The sequence below is a fragment of the Lagopus leucura genome, unplaced genomic scaffold (assembly GCF_019238085.1).
Source record: "Lagopus leucura isolate 7727_CA_CO unplaced genomic scaffold, USGS_WTPT01 Super-Scaffold_100021, whole genome shotgun sequence".
NCBI classification, from domain to species: Eukaryota; Metazoa; Chordata; class Aves; order Galliformes; family Phasianidae; genus Lagopus; species Lagopus leucura.
Genome location: NW_024962274.1, coordinates 8,960,449 through 8,973,343, shown reverse-complemented (window position 1 = coordinate 8,973,343; position 12,895 = coordinate 8,960,449). Strand labels below are relative to the sequence as shown.

The 12,895-nt window shown below is 38.5% G+C and overlaps 1 protein-coding gene across 7 annotated transcripts in view; it reads left to right on the top strand.

Moving 5' to 3' along the window:
• Positions 1-12,895, top strand: part of PXYLP1 (2-phosphoxylose phosphatase 1) — a 54,450-nt gene that overhangs the window by 23,741 nt on the left and 17,814 nt on the right. The window contains exon 1 of one of the 7 annotated variants that reach the window (XM_042878502.1): positions 9,038-9,103. The exons of the other annotated variants lie outside the window; for them this stretch is intronic. Coding sequence (XP_042734436.1) covers position 9,103 — 1 coding nt within the window. The 5' untranslated portion in view covers positions 9,038-9,102. Of the gene's footprint in view, positions 1-9,037; positions 9,104-12,895 lie in introns of those variants that run through there. 7 annotated transcript variants of the gene reach the window in all.

The window sequence follows — 12,895 nt, the reverse complement described above, 5'->3', positions numbered from 1 at the left end:
AATAATTATATTACTGTAATTTGCAGGATTTTTTGTTTTTTAAATTAACCCAGAGGGTAACCAGTTTGTTGGGGACTGTCTCATAGTTATGTTCTTTTATTTAATCATTTGAATTTTGTTTGAATGGTAAAACAGCGAAGGAAAATGAACATCAGAATAGGATAAAAAATGTTCTTAATTACTTGCAATAATTATTATTATTAGTCTTCACATTGATTAATGTATTGGTCTTATTTCTCTGTCTACATATTTGATGTGGAAGTGCTGCTAGTTGTTAAGCCATTTTTGTTGAAGTACTGTGCTTTCATTGAATCATTCCTATCAAGTTGGACTCTTGGACTAATTGCAAATAAAACACAAATAGGTACCACCAGCAAATGATTTGTTATCTCTACTCGTATGTTATTTAAACAAGCTTGACTTGTAGCTCTTCCAAGGGCATGGATGATAACTTTATCTTTCTGCGTCGAATGGAGCCCTGCTATCTAGAGGTACTTGGGTTTATCACTAGATTGTGGCTTTAAAACTAAATGGGGATAAAATATGATGTGAGGAAGGTTATAAATTTTATTCACTGTGGCCATGTGAAACAAATCTATAGTTTTATTTCATAAAAGTGTAAATTAGACCTTCTTCATTTTTTTCCTGAAGCACTCTTTAAGACAGTGGCCCTTCTGCAGTCTGTTGCTATTTTTCAGGCACAAAATGTGGAATTATCTCTAGTCCAAGAGACTCCCAGAGGTGTGCATTTATTCTTTAGTGAATTGGACTACTCATTTTTTTTCCACATTAGTGTTGTGCCAATGTAAATGCTGTAAGCTATATTGCCTTTGAACTCCTGTAACATATTCTAAAGCAACCATATCCATAGCTCATTTCTGTGTACACTTTCACATGGAGATGTGCTAGACTTCTGGGAAAGCAGGGACAGGGTGATTGCATGGAATTTTCTTGTGGTGACTCACAAATTTTTTCTTCCAAACTCTTTTGATATCGTTATTGTTCTACAGTTCTGTAAGCTTGGTTAGTGTAGCCTGTTATGAATATGGTAGGGTTTATGGAAACAGGTTGTGTGGTACTCTATTGGCATTGTTGCACTTGCAGACAATTTGAGAGAGAGTGCACAGAATAAATAGCTCAGATTTTCTCTGTTGCTTAAAGACATATTCTTTCTGTTTTTTTTTTTTTTAATTTTGTAATTTTTTTTCTATATAGAGAATGTATTTTTTTGCTCTTAAGCTACTTCTAAAATGTCTCTTTCTTCTATAAACCAGTAGTTGCCCTTGTAAGTGAATTGTATCATTTTTCAGACAGGACAATTTCTATTTAAATTTGTATATTAATTTCAATTTGATGAGGACCAATTTCAGGTAAAATATGAGACAGCAAGGGATGTTAGACTTACATCTTTCATCATCATTGCTTAGCCATAAGCAAGTTGTACAGATATCTGCCTGCCACTGTTCTCAGTGACAGAAGGCTTTAGCCTACTTGTGTAACTTTTGAGTCATTTATAGCTGAGCTCGTCTGGACAGTGCTCAGAATAACCTGATTTGACTTAGTGTGCTTTGAGTAGGCCAGTTGACTTCCAGAGCTCCATTCAGGCCAATTATTTGTTTATAGAGGTAGGTTTATTAAAGTTTTTCTTTTCCCCATGTATTCTTCTTTTTTGTTGTTTGTAGTTCTAGGAGTGTCACTCTAATCAACTCAGGAAAAGCTTGTCAGTCCAATTCTCTGTTCTTCCTTTATTATAGCTCTTGGATTCTGAGTTGGGGTGCCGTATTGGTAACTGCAGACGCGCTTTGGGTCAGGATGTCTGTCTGTTAGAGCCAAAGATAATATTCTTATGTGTTACTTGTATATTGACCTAAGCTGTGTTTTAACAGCTGCGAAAAGTTTTTCTTTTTTTTTTTTTAATTCTGAAAATCACCTTATTGTGTTGGCAGAAATAGTAAGGAGGGATAGTTTTGTTTCCATTTGCAGCTGTTAGATTCTTGAAGTTTGATTTGGTGATTCAGGTTTGGTTCAAGTAAGTTCAGTCTGTTTTAAATAAGCCCTCGCCTCTTCTAAGAGCATAGTTCCCTCTGTGCAGGGTTTGGATTCAAGGGCTTGGGATTTTCACAGTTAGATACGTCAGTATTGTAGGGAACACTGTGTGGATGCAGTTCCCACAGCTGCTGCCTGTTCCACACTGTCTGGGAGAAGTGCTTTGTACACATTTTTGGTCTTTGCTCACCTCTGGGCATACTGGAAAATACAGAGGTTGCCGTGCTTGATTCTGCTGCTCTCTGCTTCTCTCCCTGGTGAGCTTTTTTGTTCTTGCTGGCTGGGCAGTGGAAAGTGATTCTCATCCCTGAAGGCATTTTCTTTTGCAGGTGCAGTTCATTCCCTTGCTACATGCTGCCTTCCTTTGTACTTTTCTCCTCAGTGTTTTACAGGAATAATATGATCAAAACAAAACCTGAATGTCTTAAGCTAAGAAGGTAATGACAGCTTTGTCATGCCACTTTTAGTATACAAGCCCTTTGCTAATTTTTGCTGACCACTGTGATGTGAGAGAAGTTTTCTGAGAATTCGCAATCAATTCAGAATGCATTAGCATTATCCCTCCTACTTTCATCAGAGCTTTTAATACAGCAGTGCCTATTAATTGCAGATGGATTCCTCATGCAGTAATTGCTCACTGCCCTTTGTTGGAGATTTTGCCTTTTGCATCTTTATTAGAGGAATATTCTGACCCAAATGGCCCTTCCTTCTTTGTTTAGAGCGCAGACGTGGAGCCTCAATTGGCAAAACTTAATGTCATAGGCAAAAATGCAGTCTCTTACATTCAGCCTTCCCACTTTTAGGAATGCATGAGCAACTTTTTAAACTGCAGAATTGACTACGGGTCACATCTTTCAATAGTTTGTTTTTCTTCTTACTCATCTTAATTTTTCTCTTGCAACTTATCCTTTTGGTGTTTTTGCTCATTCATTTGTGCTTTTGCTAAGCTTTCATTTTTGAAATGATGCAGTGGCTTACTTGATCAAAAGCATCTCATCATTTGACTAGGAAGATTTTAGAAAACCATGTAATCTCTGTCCTGAAGTTACTTCCCTTGCAATGTTTTAAAGCTTACTCACTGAGGGGAAAGCAGTGCTTACACATACTAAATGGCATTGTGGTTGGTTGTTAATGAGATAGGATATTTAAAAGGCTGAGGCTTTTGTGGACTTCCTGCAGTGAAATATGAACTCCTGGAAAATGTAAGTGAACTCCCTTTATGATTTTTGAGAGCTGGCTGGATTAAAAAAGATGGAAGCCCTTAGTCCATGGTGTTATCTGGGCTTACCAATTGTGCACATTAGTACTGGATAAAGACAAGAAATATGATTCACTGACTTCTTCTAAGTTCTGTAGGTTGCTTGGAAAGTAATGCCTCCTATTTATTTCCATGGAAACTACAACAGATACATAGAGCACAATAGCGCTGTTTGATAGAGAGGGTTCGTAATAATCTTTGCCAGTGGAGGTGTCTCATGGTCTGTGTTGCCATGGCTGAAACACACCAGTCACTGCCACTCTGTGTTCACCTCATCCACAGTTTGATCTCTAGAAATGTTCATCAAGCATTCATTAATGTCTGTGGGTGCATTTTTTTCTGCATGGAGGAAGTTAATTCCACACCTCTGCTTCATATGCACTTCCATGTCAGATACCATTTTGTCAGACTGCCCCTCTGCTGCCATCTGTCACAGAGCAACAAAATATAATGGGATATTTGTGGGAAGGTTCAACCTCTGCTGCAGCATCAGTCTCTGACACTGTGAGCCAACATAAGAAAATAGGAGGTGTTATTTTTGGAGCAGCCCTCATAGTTTACAGTCAGTGTCCTCAAGACATCTATAATGCTGTTCCAGAGAGGCTGTTTGGAGTTCCTGATGCTATACCTTACTATACTATATCTTTTGGTACAAACTTCACCAGCACAAACATCTATCAAGCACTGCTGTGTTAAATATGCTTTTCTGGGTCTTGCTGCTGGCAAGCCAATCTGTGGCTGCTATGTGGGCCTTTACAAGCACAAACAAGTAAGCTGGTATGGATATGTAGTGGCATATGGTGTTGAGATCAGTTTCTTGATCAGATCAGTTTGTGGACAGAAAACAGTTGAGATTAGATGTGAAACAGAAAGGTGCTAATTTAATGCAGTAGTTAAAATATTGATTTGCATTTGTAAGGGTTTGTGTCTTTGAAGGACACTGATGTAGGGAAGTGCCAGATGTCTGTGGATTGTTTGACATTAATGTATTAAACAGTTTGCATCCTCTGCAGTGGCTAATGGCTGAACCCTGTAGGCTTTCTGTTGTATCCTGACCACGGTGTGAAGTAAAGGATATAAATAATGCTGAGAACTGCAGTGAGCAGCTCTGCTGAGAGGTGACAAAGATGCTTTTACTTGTAAGCTGGTGTACAGGACTCGTTGCAGCCGCTGACTTGCTGTTACGAAACCAGGAAAGCAATGCATGCAGAAATGTAGAGTGCAGGGCAGAGGCATGTCCTTTCATTTTTTGTTCTTTTTAATCTGTGTGGTTTTTGTGTTCTGTTTCAATATCTGGATATTGCTTTAATGAGAATACTTTAATAAAAGTTATTTCAAGTTTCAGAAGCCATTCTGGGTATTTTGGGATGTCGTTTAAGGAAGGCACTGAAAAGAAGGGGCAGCCCGGGTGCACTCAAAGCTTTGGATGACTGTGCTCCTATTGTTTCAGGTCTTCCAAAGGGAGGAAATGACATTTTATCTAGCTTGATAGAAAGCAATACTGCATGCTTCCTCTTCATATCTGTTACAAAAGTGAAAGCTTAGTAGCAGGAGTTAGTGAGTCCCTTAAGGAATAAACAGGGGAGTAAGTGTGTAAGAATAGCAGAGGGACCCCGTCACAGTTCTGAAGCATTACCAATGTTATTAATGCTAGGTATCAGAACAGGAGCAACCACTGAACTGTCCTCAACTCTTCTGCATGGGCCGTGTTTTTTATATTGTGTTCAGCTGCTGTGATTGAAAAGAATGCTTAAGACCTGATTTTCAATTTATGTTCTGGAGGACAATACGTACTTTATTCCACTACACAGTAATTTGTGTGATTAGCCCCTCTGTTCAGTTTACATGCAAAATCTGCTAAGCATCTTCTGTTCAGTCTGATGTAGTCAGTACTGCACAGCTTCCCACTGTAGTATTTTTGAGATCCATAAGATGAACAGGACAAAAAGTAGTAGTGTCTTTTACTTAAAACAAAGGTTACCACCCACAGGCAAATTATGGTAACCGTGTTCAGTGTTTTATGTCCTGGAGCTACCTTTTCGTGCTGACCTTTATTCTGAGACAATAATACAAAAATGGGAACAGCTGATAACATTCTCTGAATCTGAATACAGCTGATAAAAGCTGTTCAGAAAATCCGTTCCAGGGTAATTCAACTAGATTAGTTTGTGTACCAGTTTCTGAATTCTGTAGACAGAAGCAGGGCAGAGCTTTAAAATCCTATTGTGCTCATGAACCTTTTTAGATAAGTAACAATGGCTGGATCAACTGTATTTATGAAATCATGCTTTCAGATCATTAAACCTCCTTAGTCTTTGTTTACTTAAATCAGTAGTCTTCAGAACACTGATTTCATAGAGACATCTCTCAGGCTGATGAGGCATGGCAACTGTGCAGATGTGTTGTGGCAACAACTTCATTTGCAGCATTATGTTTATGTAACACTTCCCATGTGTGAATCCTAAATGAGCCTGCGGTAGGCTGGGGACTCACAGAACTCCTTAATTGTAAGCAGCAGCGGGGCTTTTTTAAATCTTGCCAGTAAGTAACCTGGAGCTTGGGAAATATCTGGCTAGAGCAATGTGCTTAAAGGGCAGGAAATGCATCTAGGCTTGTCTAGATGTCTGGTAGGAACCTCCTCCCAGCCCTTGGACTGGACTGGACAGGGAAGCAGGGAGGTAATTAGTGAGAAGCTTTATGATCTGTGTGTGTGTATATACACACGCATATATATGTAAGAAAGGAGTGCAAATATAACTGATGCTGATACAAATCTTTTCCATGTTAAAAACTTCAATGTTTTAGTGTAGTAGGAAAATAAAATGTACGGAGGAGTTTTTTACTGTGGTAGCAGAAATGGAAAATGACTGTCGTCTCTTGAATTTGAAAAGGCTGGAGCTTGCAGTCAGCACTGCTGTTTTATTGCTGTCGGGCTGAAAATCCTGGATGCTATTTAAGTAATGCCATATGCCCTCCTGAATTGTCAGTGGAAAAACAAATGGGAGGTGGGGGACCCAGAACTGTAAAGCTCTTTTCAGAACCACATCTGGATTGAATAAATGCAAGCATCCATTGTATAATTTAATGTCTATTTGAATGTGCTCTCTAAAAACATAATGGTAGGCCTACCATTGTTGAAACACAACATGGTAGTTTTTGAAATCAAGAATGAGTTTCTTAGCATATTTATTTTCCTTTTGTAGGTCAGATAGGGACTCTATAGAAAACAAACAAACAAAAAGCACAAAAAAAGCCAGCAAAGCATGCAGTCTAGTGCAGCTGGAAGTAACAAACTTTTCTTCAAGAATACTGGAGTTCTTTAAAGCTGGCAGAGCTGTCATACATGGTGGCTGTGTGTAGATGTATAGCTTTGAACAGGACATGGACAAGGCAAGCTGGCTTTTTGCACCGAGTGTAAAAAGGGCAAGAACCTGAGTCAGTACCTGCCTCACTCTTGCTCCCTGGGCTGGAAGCTGGTAGTTTTCCTAAGAGAGGAAAAAGCTTTAAGGAAATTTCTCAACGTTGATCCAGGGTCAGTTTGGGCTGTTGCTGAGCTGAGCAGGTCTGTGAAAAGCATCAAAGAAAAGCAGCCAATTTACAGCAGTTTTGTCCATGGGGAGATTTGCGTCTCAGTGGAAAACTTCAGGGATCTGACAACCAAACAGGCTGACAACTCATCTGATGAATAATCATAGTTACTTGGCATACATACTAATCAGTATTGATTAGTGAAGTTGAGATGCACTTAAAAGTTGTAGCTACAATAATATTATTACTGTTACAAGGGAGAGGGAAAGGACTGTGTTGTAAAGCTCATACATATGTGCATGTGTGTAGATGTCCACTTTGTTTAACCGAAGTTTACCTTATCTTGTATTTGAGCTTGTGTAAGGTGGAAGATCATTGTGAAGTCTTCTGTTTCCCCCCCCCCAAAAATGCATGCATTAAAACAAACCAACCAAAACCACTTAACAGCTCACATTTCCCCCTTCAATCAGTTCTGGCTTCCACCAGGCTAGCCAAGGTGCCCCTACAGCCTTCTAACACCGTTAAGTTTCCATTTCCTGTCAGTAAGCATGTGACATGCAGGGTGCTTCTGAAAAGTGATTTTTCCTCCACTTTAAGAAGACAAAGCTGTGTTTTTAGTTGCTTGCACAATGACAAGTGGTTCCGGCTTCTAGGGAGAAAATTGCTGTCTGGTACAAACAAGTTACTGCAGAACAAAATAAAAATAACCAGAGATTAAGGAACTATCCTAGTTCTTAAAAATAATGAAGAAAAACAAGTAAAACTTGAAGTAGCTTTTTGTTAAATCTCATCTTTGCAGTAGTTGTGTTCATCTCAGCCTTTGGCAGGTGATACTTTTGAAGTTGCATAGAATGTCAGAGAAAATGCATCAGAGAAACCCAAATATATTTGTTTTATTTTTACTGTGAGCTGAAAAATAGTCAGTTGCTGTAGCTCTTCATTGTGTATGTTGCTTTTTTGTATTTTTTCTTCTGGCTTTTCACTGGCTATGGAGAAAAAAAAATGCAGAAAAGTTTATCTGCTTATCCTACATATTAATTTTAATTTTCCATTAATACTTTTTCCAGTTGAAAGAAAATGACTCACTCACACATACCTCTCTGCTCCCATCCCCACTGTGTGCAGAGTTGCAGCCTGAGCTCTCCAGGGGAGTGGGGCCATGGAGGGAGCTGGGATTTTCAGCTCTGGTGACTGGACCTGCAAGAGTGAAAGTAAGGGGCACCCGCCTCATCTTTATAAAATCACTAGAAGTAATTTTGGAAGAACAAAGGAAATCTGTGTGTTGTTACATTGAAACAAAAGGTGCAGTTTGAGGAATGTGAGCAAATACAAACATAACAGTGGAAAGCAAAAGCTTAAAAGCAGTATATTTCTAATATTCACTCATGTAATGCAGGAATTTACCCATCGAAATGGGGAAGCTTGAGATGAATTTTTATATGTAAGAATTCAGAATATAATTTTCTGTTCTGCAAGTTTGCTCTAGCATTCCTCATTGCCTTCAAAAGCAGAAAAGGGTATTTTTGCTCTAGGAAGGGATATGCATGTGTTTATGTCATTGTAGGTTCTAACTTCTGGTATTAGCACATGGTAGAGGAAGGGCCATTGAAGAAGTCTGTGTTTCTGCTCTATGAATTGTGTGTATTCAAATGTTTTTTTGCTGTACCAAATGTTTTTTTTTCAGCACTTTTGATTGGAAGCAATGACTTTATAGGAGTGTTCAGTAATACTTAAGTTCCTACTGTTTGGCTGCTACACTTTCAAATATTTGTCCTGAATATTTTTGGCACCGTCTTCCTTTGAAGATGAAATGTAGGTTGTTGACAGCAAATAAGATTGTGCTGTAGATCAGCAGACTCCATGAAAGTTGCCAGAATTACTGTGATTACTGAATTATTGTGGAGAAAATACACTCCAAGGAATCTTCAAGGGTTTGCTACAGAAGAGCTGTTTGTTATTCCTGGGTTGGAATTTTAGATTCTCCACCTCCCTGCTGTTCTTCTTTCTGCTGCCCACCTCCCCCATACCTTCCTTCATTTTTTTCCTTTCAGTAGCACACAGAGCCGTTTGCAGCACTGTGGGAAGAAAGCCTTGAAGCTCAGAGCCCACACTGTAATAGAAAGGGCAGCAATTGCATAGAGGGCTTTCTGCAGAGAAACATCTGTGCTTCAGGGGCCCTTTGCTCAACTTGTTCCTGAACAGGCAGAAGACTGCAGAAATGGAGGAAATAGAAGGATTATTGCTAAAAGAACCAGACACGCGAAGAAAGAAGTAGGTTCAGATGTGGGCAATTAAGGGACAGACAGTGATGGGACTGTCACCTCTTCAGAGGTTCAGTGCAGGCACATATATTGTTTTCTGCTTCTGAGCTGTGTGTTCACAAGCTTAGGAAGCTTTTTAAAGATCTTTGTCTGTTTTTCTTAATTATATCTGAGAGTTTAACTGCTGTGAAGGTAATGAGCCTTTGTTTATGCTTTCACTCAGCATTTAAGTATGATATATTTGTGTTTGTGCCTTTGTATATTGTGGGTAATGACACTGATGGTTACTACAGTGCTACATCAGAGGTGCAAACTGTATTTAACTGTACAGAAGAATAAAATGAGAAGGGTGGATTGTCACACAAGTGTGTTCAAACTTGATTGATGTTCAAACACGTTTGTAGTCACAGGCTGTAAAAGTGGCCCTAGGGGTGCACTCCTCAGGTGTGAGCCGGATGGCAGGAGTCAGCCCTGGGGTGGCAGGATGTCAGAGCTCCTGCAGTGCTGTTCCCAGGCTGCCTCATTTCTAAACCGATGGCTGTGTGCCTTCAGTCTTGTGTTACAAACACTTCATTCCCATTTCTTACCTGCTTTTCCAGCTTGTTTTTGTTGCTGTACATATTTTCTTCTTTTCTCCATCTAATTTGTTCTGAAGAATTCCTGACTGATCTTTACAACAATCTTTTTGTATCTTTTTATTTCTGGGGGTGGAGAGCAAACTTTATATTCATCATCAGAATTGTAGAAGCTGGTGTTCTCCTCTCTGCCTTGCAGCCTTCTTAGTGCCCTTTTCAGAGCCAAAAGGAGAAGGGGAAGAAAAAAAGTTCCAGGATGAATAAATAACTTTTTGTGTTCTCAGCCATGTGTGTTTACTTTTCCTTATCCCTTAGCATAAGGTTTGCCTACAGTGGGTTGTTTTTGCATTTCTGCTGTGTGGCTTCATTTTCATGTGACTGTTTTAAATAGCCTGCTTGCATGGACCTGAAAGAACCTTCTGTCTTAGGACAGATGAAAACTTCAGGTTCCTGGTTAGTTGCTTACTTGAAGCTAACGTGGCTGCTTGTGCTGCTTCTCAGACAGGCTGGAGTTACAAAGGAAAACAGGAGCGGAGAATGACTTTATTGCCTATCTTTCTGTATTTTGGTAAATGTTAGAGCTTTTTCCTTCTCGTAGATAAATTTCTTCTGGATAAATAGTGGTGACACCTTGTTTCTTCCGTGGTTTAACTAGTACTGCAGGAGGGAGAGAAACTGGTAATGAATTTAAGTTAGTGTTTCTTCTATGTGAACTGCTCTTTGTGTTTGGTTTTCTGCTGTACTGAATTCTGTTAAATTGATGTCAGCTTGCTTGTCCTAACTTGTGCCAGACTGGCTTCCTGCTTGGGGGTGTGAATACAATAGTTGATTTGATAAACTCGACGTTTTTCCAGTAGGACTGATTGCTATGTAGGAGTTATGATCGTTACACTGAAATTACCTTTGAGTGATTCTCTTTCTTACTTAGAAACAATTCTTCTAATATTGATCTTATTTTGGTGTATTTTTGTGTGTGCAGAAATTGGGCTGCGTGTGGAAATCAGACTAATGAGCTGCTTACTCTTTAAAGAAGTTGTGCTTACAGTTTCTATGTTGCAATAGTTGAGACACCACTGGCTTGGTTCATAAAGACATTTCTTAGTCAAGCATTTATCTTTAATTAAAATTGTGTTTTCACATTCTGTAGAGTAAGTTGTTTAAAATAAATTACTCAACATATTTTCTTTAATTCAACTGCCCATTCTTAATTTATTAATAGAGTGGAAAAGACCAATTTATATAAAAGCTTGATAGCTCCACTGACTTTGTATTTATTTCCTCTTGGTTTTGACTTTGGAAAAGGAAATGGTGTTTGAATTTGGGGTTGTAAAAATTGCTGAAGGAGTGTGAGTACAGCAGTAGCTGGCTGTTCTACCACGAGTAGTGTGTGTCTTCTCTCACAGGACTGCATTTTGTGCTATCAAGATTTACTTTTGTCTGATACCAGTCTGTGTTTAGTTTATTTCGTGTTTTAAGCAATTTTAATTTGGCACACCAGATTTGCATTGAGGTTGCTTCCATTTTGTTTCTGCACGCCTTTTACTTTTTCTCTCTTAAATATAGCTTTTTCAAAATGAATATTTTCAACCATTTTTTATGTAGAGTCTCTAGATTTTGTTAAAAATAACGTATATATTATATATGCTATATTTATATATTATAAATGCAAGAAAATGTTTTCCTTTTTTCTTTTCCTTTTTTTGGTAAAGCTATCTCTATGATATGTACATATTCTTTATAGCTTCAGTGTTGGTGAAGTTTCCAGATAGATGATTAAATATCTTTCAAATCTATTTCATGAACTGCTGTGGGTGTGGGAGAAGCACGTAGATCAAACCTCATGTGTTTAATCTGTTTTACATTGTTATATTCCTGTTGTAAAACATGACTTTTGAAAGGTCCAGCAGTGTAGAGATCTTGTTCAAAAGCTCTCTTAATTGAAGATTTAAGGTTGATTGTATTTGCATTGTCAGACTTCTGCTTTGAGGAAGTACATGTTGAACCAATAGAACAAGGCATATAAAATAGTGGTAAGCTATAAAAAGCCATATGAAAAAAAGGCATAATGGAATTCTGATCTTATAATGATTTACAGCTGGAAGAACAGAACTTGGAACAAGATAGTGTTCAATTCCATACGAGTGGTATTTTTTCTACTCTGAGCTGTGTCAGTACTTGTGGATGTGTAGACGTGTTGTTACATATGGACCAGAAACTCCTGTTGGGAAATGGAGGTGAGATTGATGCAGCAGAAAAGTACTGGGATACAGGGAGACCACTGAAAGCTTCAGAGAGCTTTGAGTAGCTGCTCCATGTGATGCAAGTGCTACCAGAATGAAAGCACAAACTGAGCTTCCAGTGCAACAGGAGGAACAAGTCTTACTGGGTGGGCTCCTCGGATCACAATGCTAAAGCTGAGCAGATGGAAAGCATCTTTCCAACTGGAATTCATCTGTCTATAGTCTAGTTTTTCCTGCCTTCTGAAATAATTTTATATATATATATTTTTTTTCTTTTGAGATTTCCAGTGGACTGGATAAACTGGTATCCAGATCTTATGTGTTTTGTTTTTTTGTTGTTGTTGTTGCGGTTTAACGTCGTTAAATAGAAGACCCAGGTATCTGTGTGAATGGTTTTGTTGATTTCTTCTGATATGCGTTATTCCACGTGTTGAAAATAAATACTGAATGCAGTGGCAGTGCGTGTTTAGGTGTCTAGAACTTTTTGATCTTCCTGATGATGAAACCAATAACCAATTTGAGACATTTAAGACAAATACCTTCAGAAATGAAGATAATATGGTTGTGCCACAGTTAGATTCAAATCTAGAAGCTTCAGCTCCATCCCTCTCTGATGTACTTGGAAGAGAACAAGCTGGTAGCAGTTTGGGTTGGAAACTCTTTCCCTTCTTTCTCCCTGGTGTAATCCAAGCTTATTCACTAAACTATGAAGGTAATACCAGCTATTATGAAGTCATCAATAATTGTTGTTAGTAGCAGCATTTAGAAATTTGGAGCAGCTTTTATCAGTTTTTTGTAACTATGTTAACTGTTGTTATTCCTAATCTGTGATTGAGTTTCTGGTCCACAAGAATTATTTTGCATCCATAATTGCTGTGGTGACTTCATAGAGTCCTTTTACAGTGTGTTGTCAGTGGGTTTTGCAAACTAAACATATTGCCATATTCCAGGAGGTGCAATTTTTACTTGTAATTTAACTTGTAATAT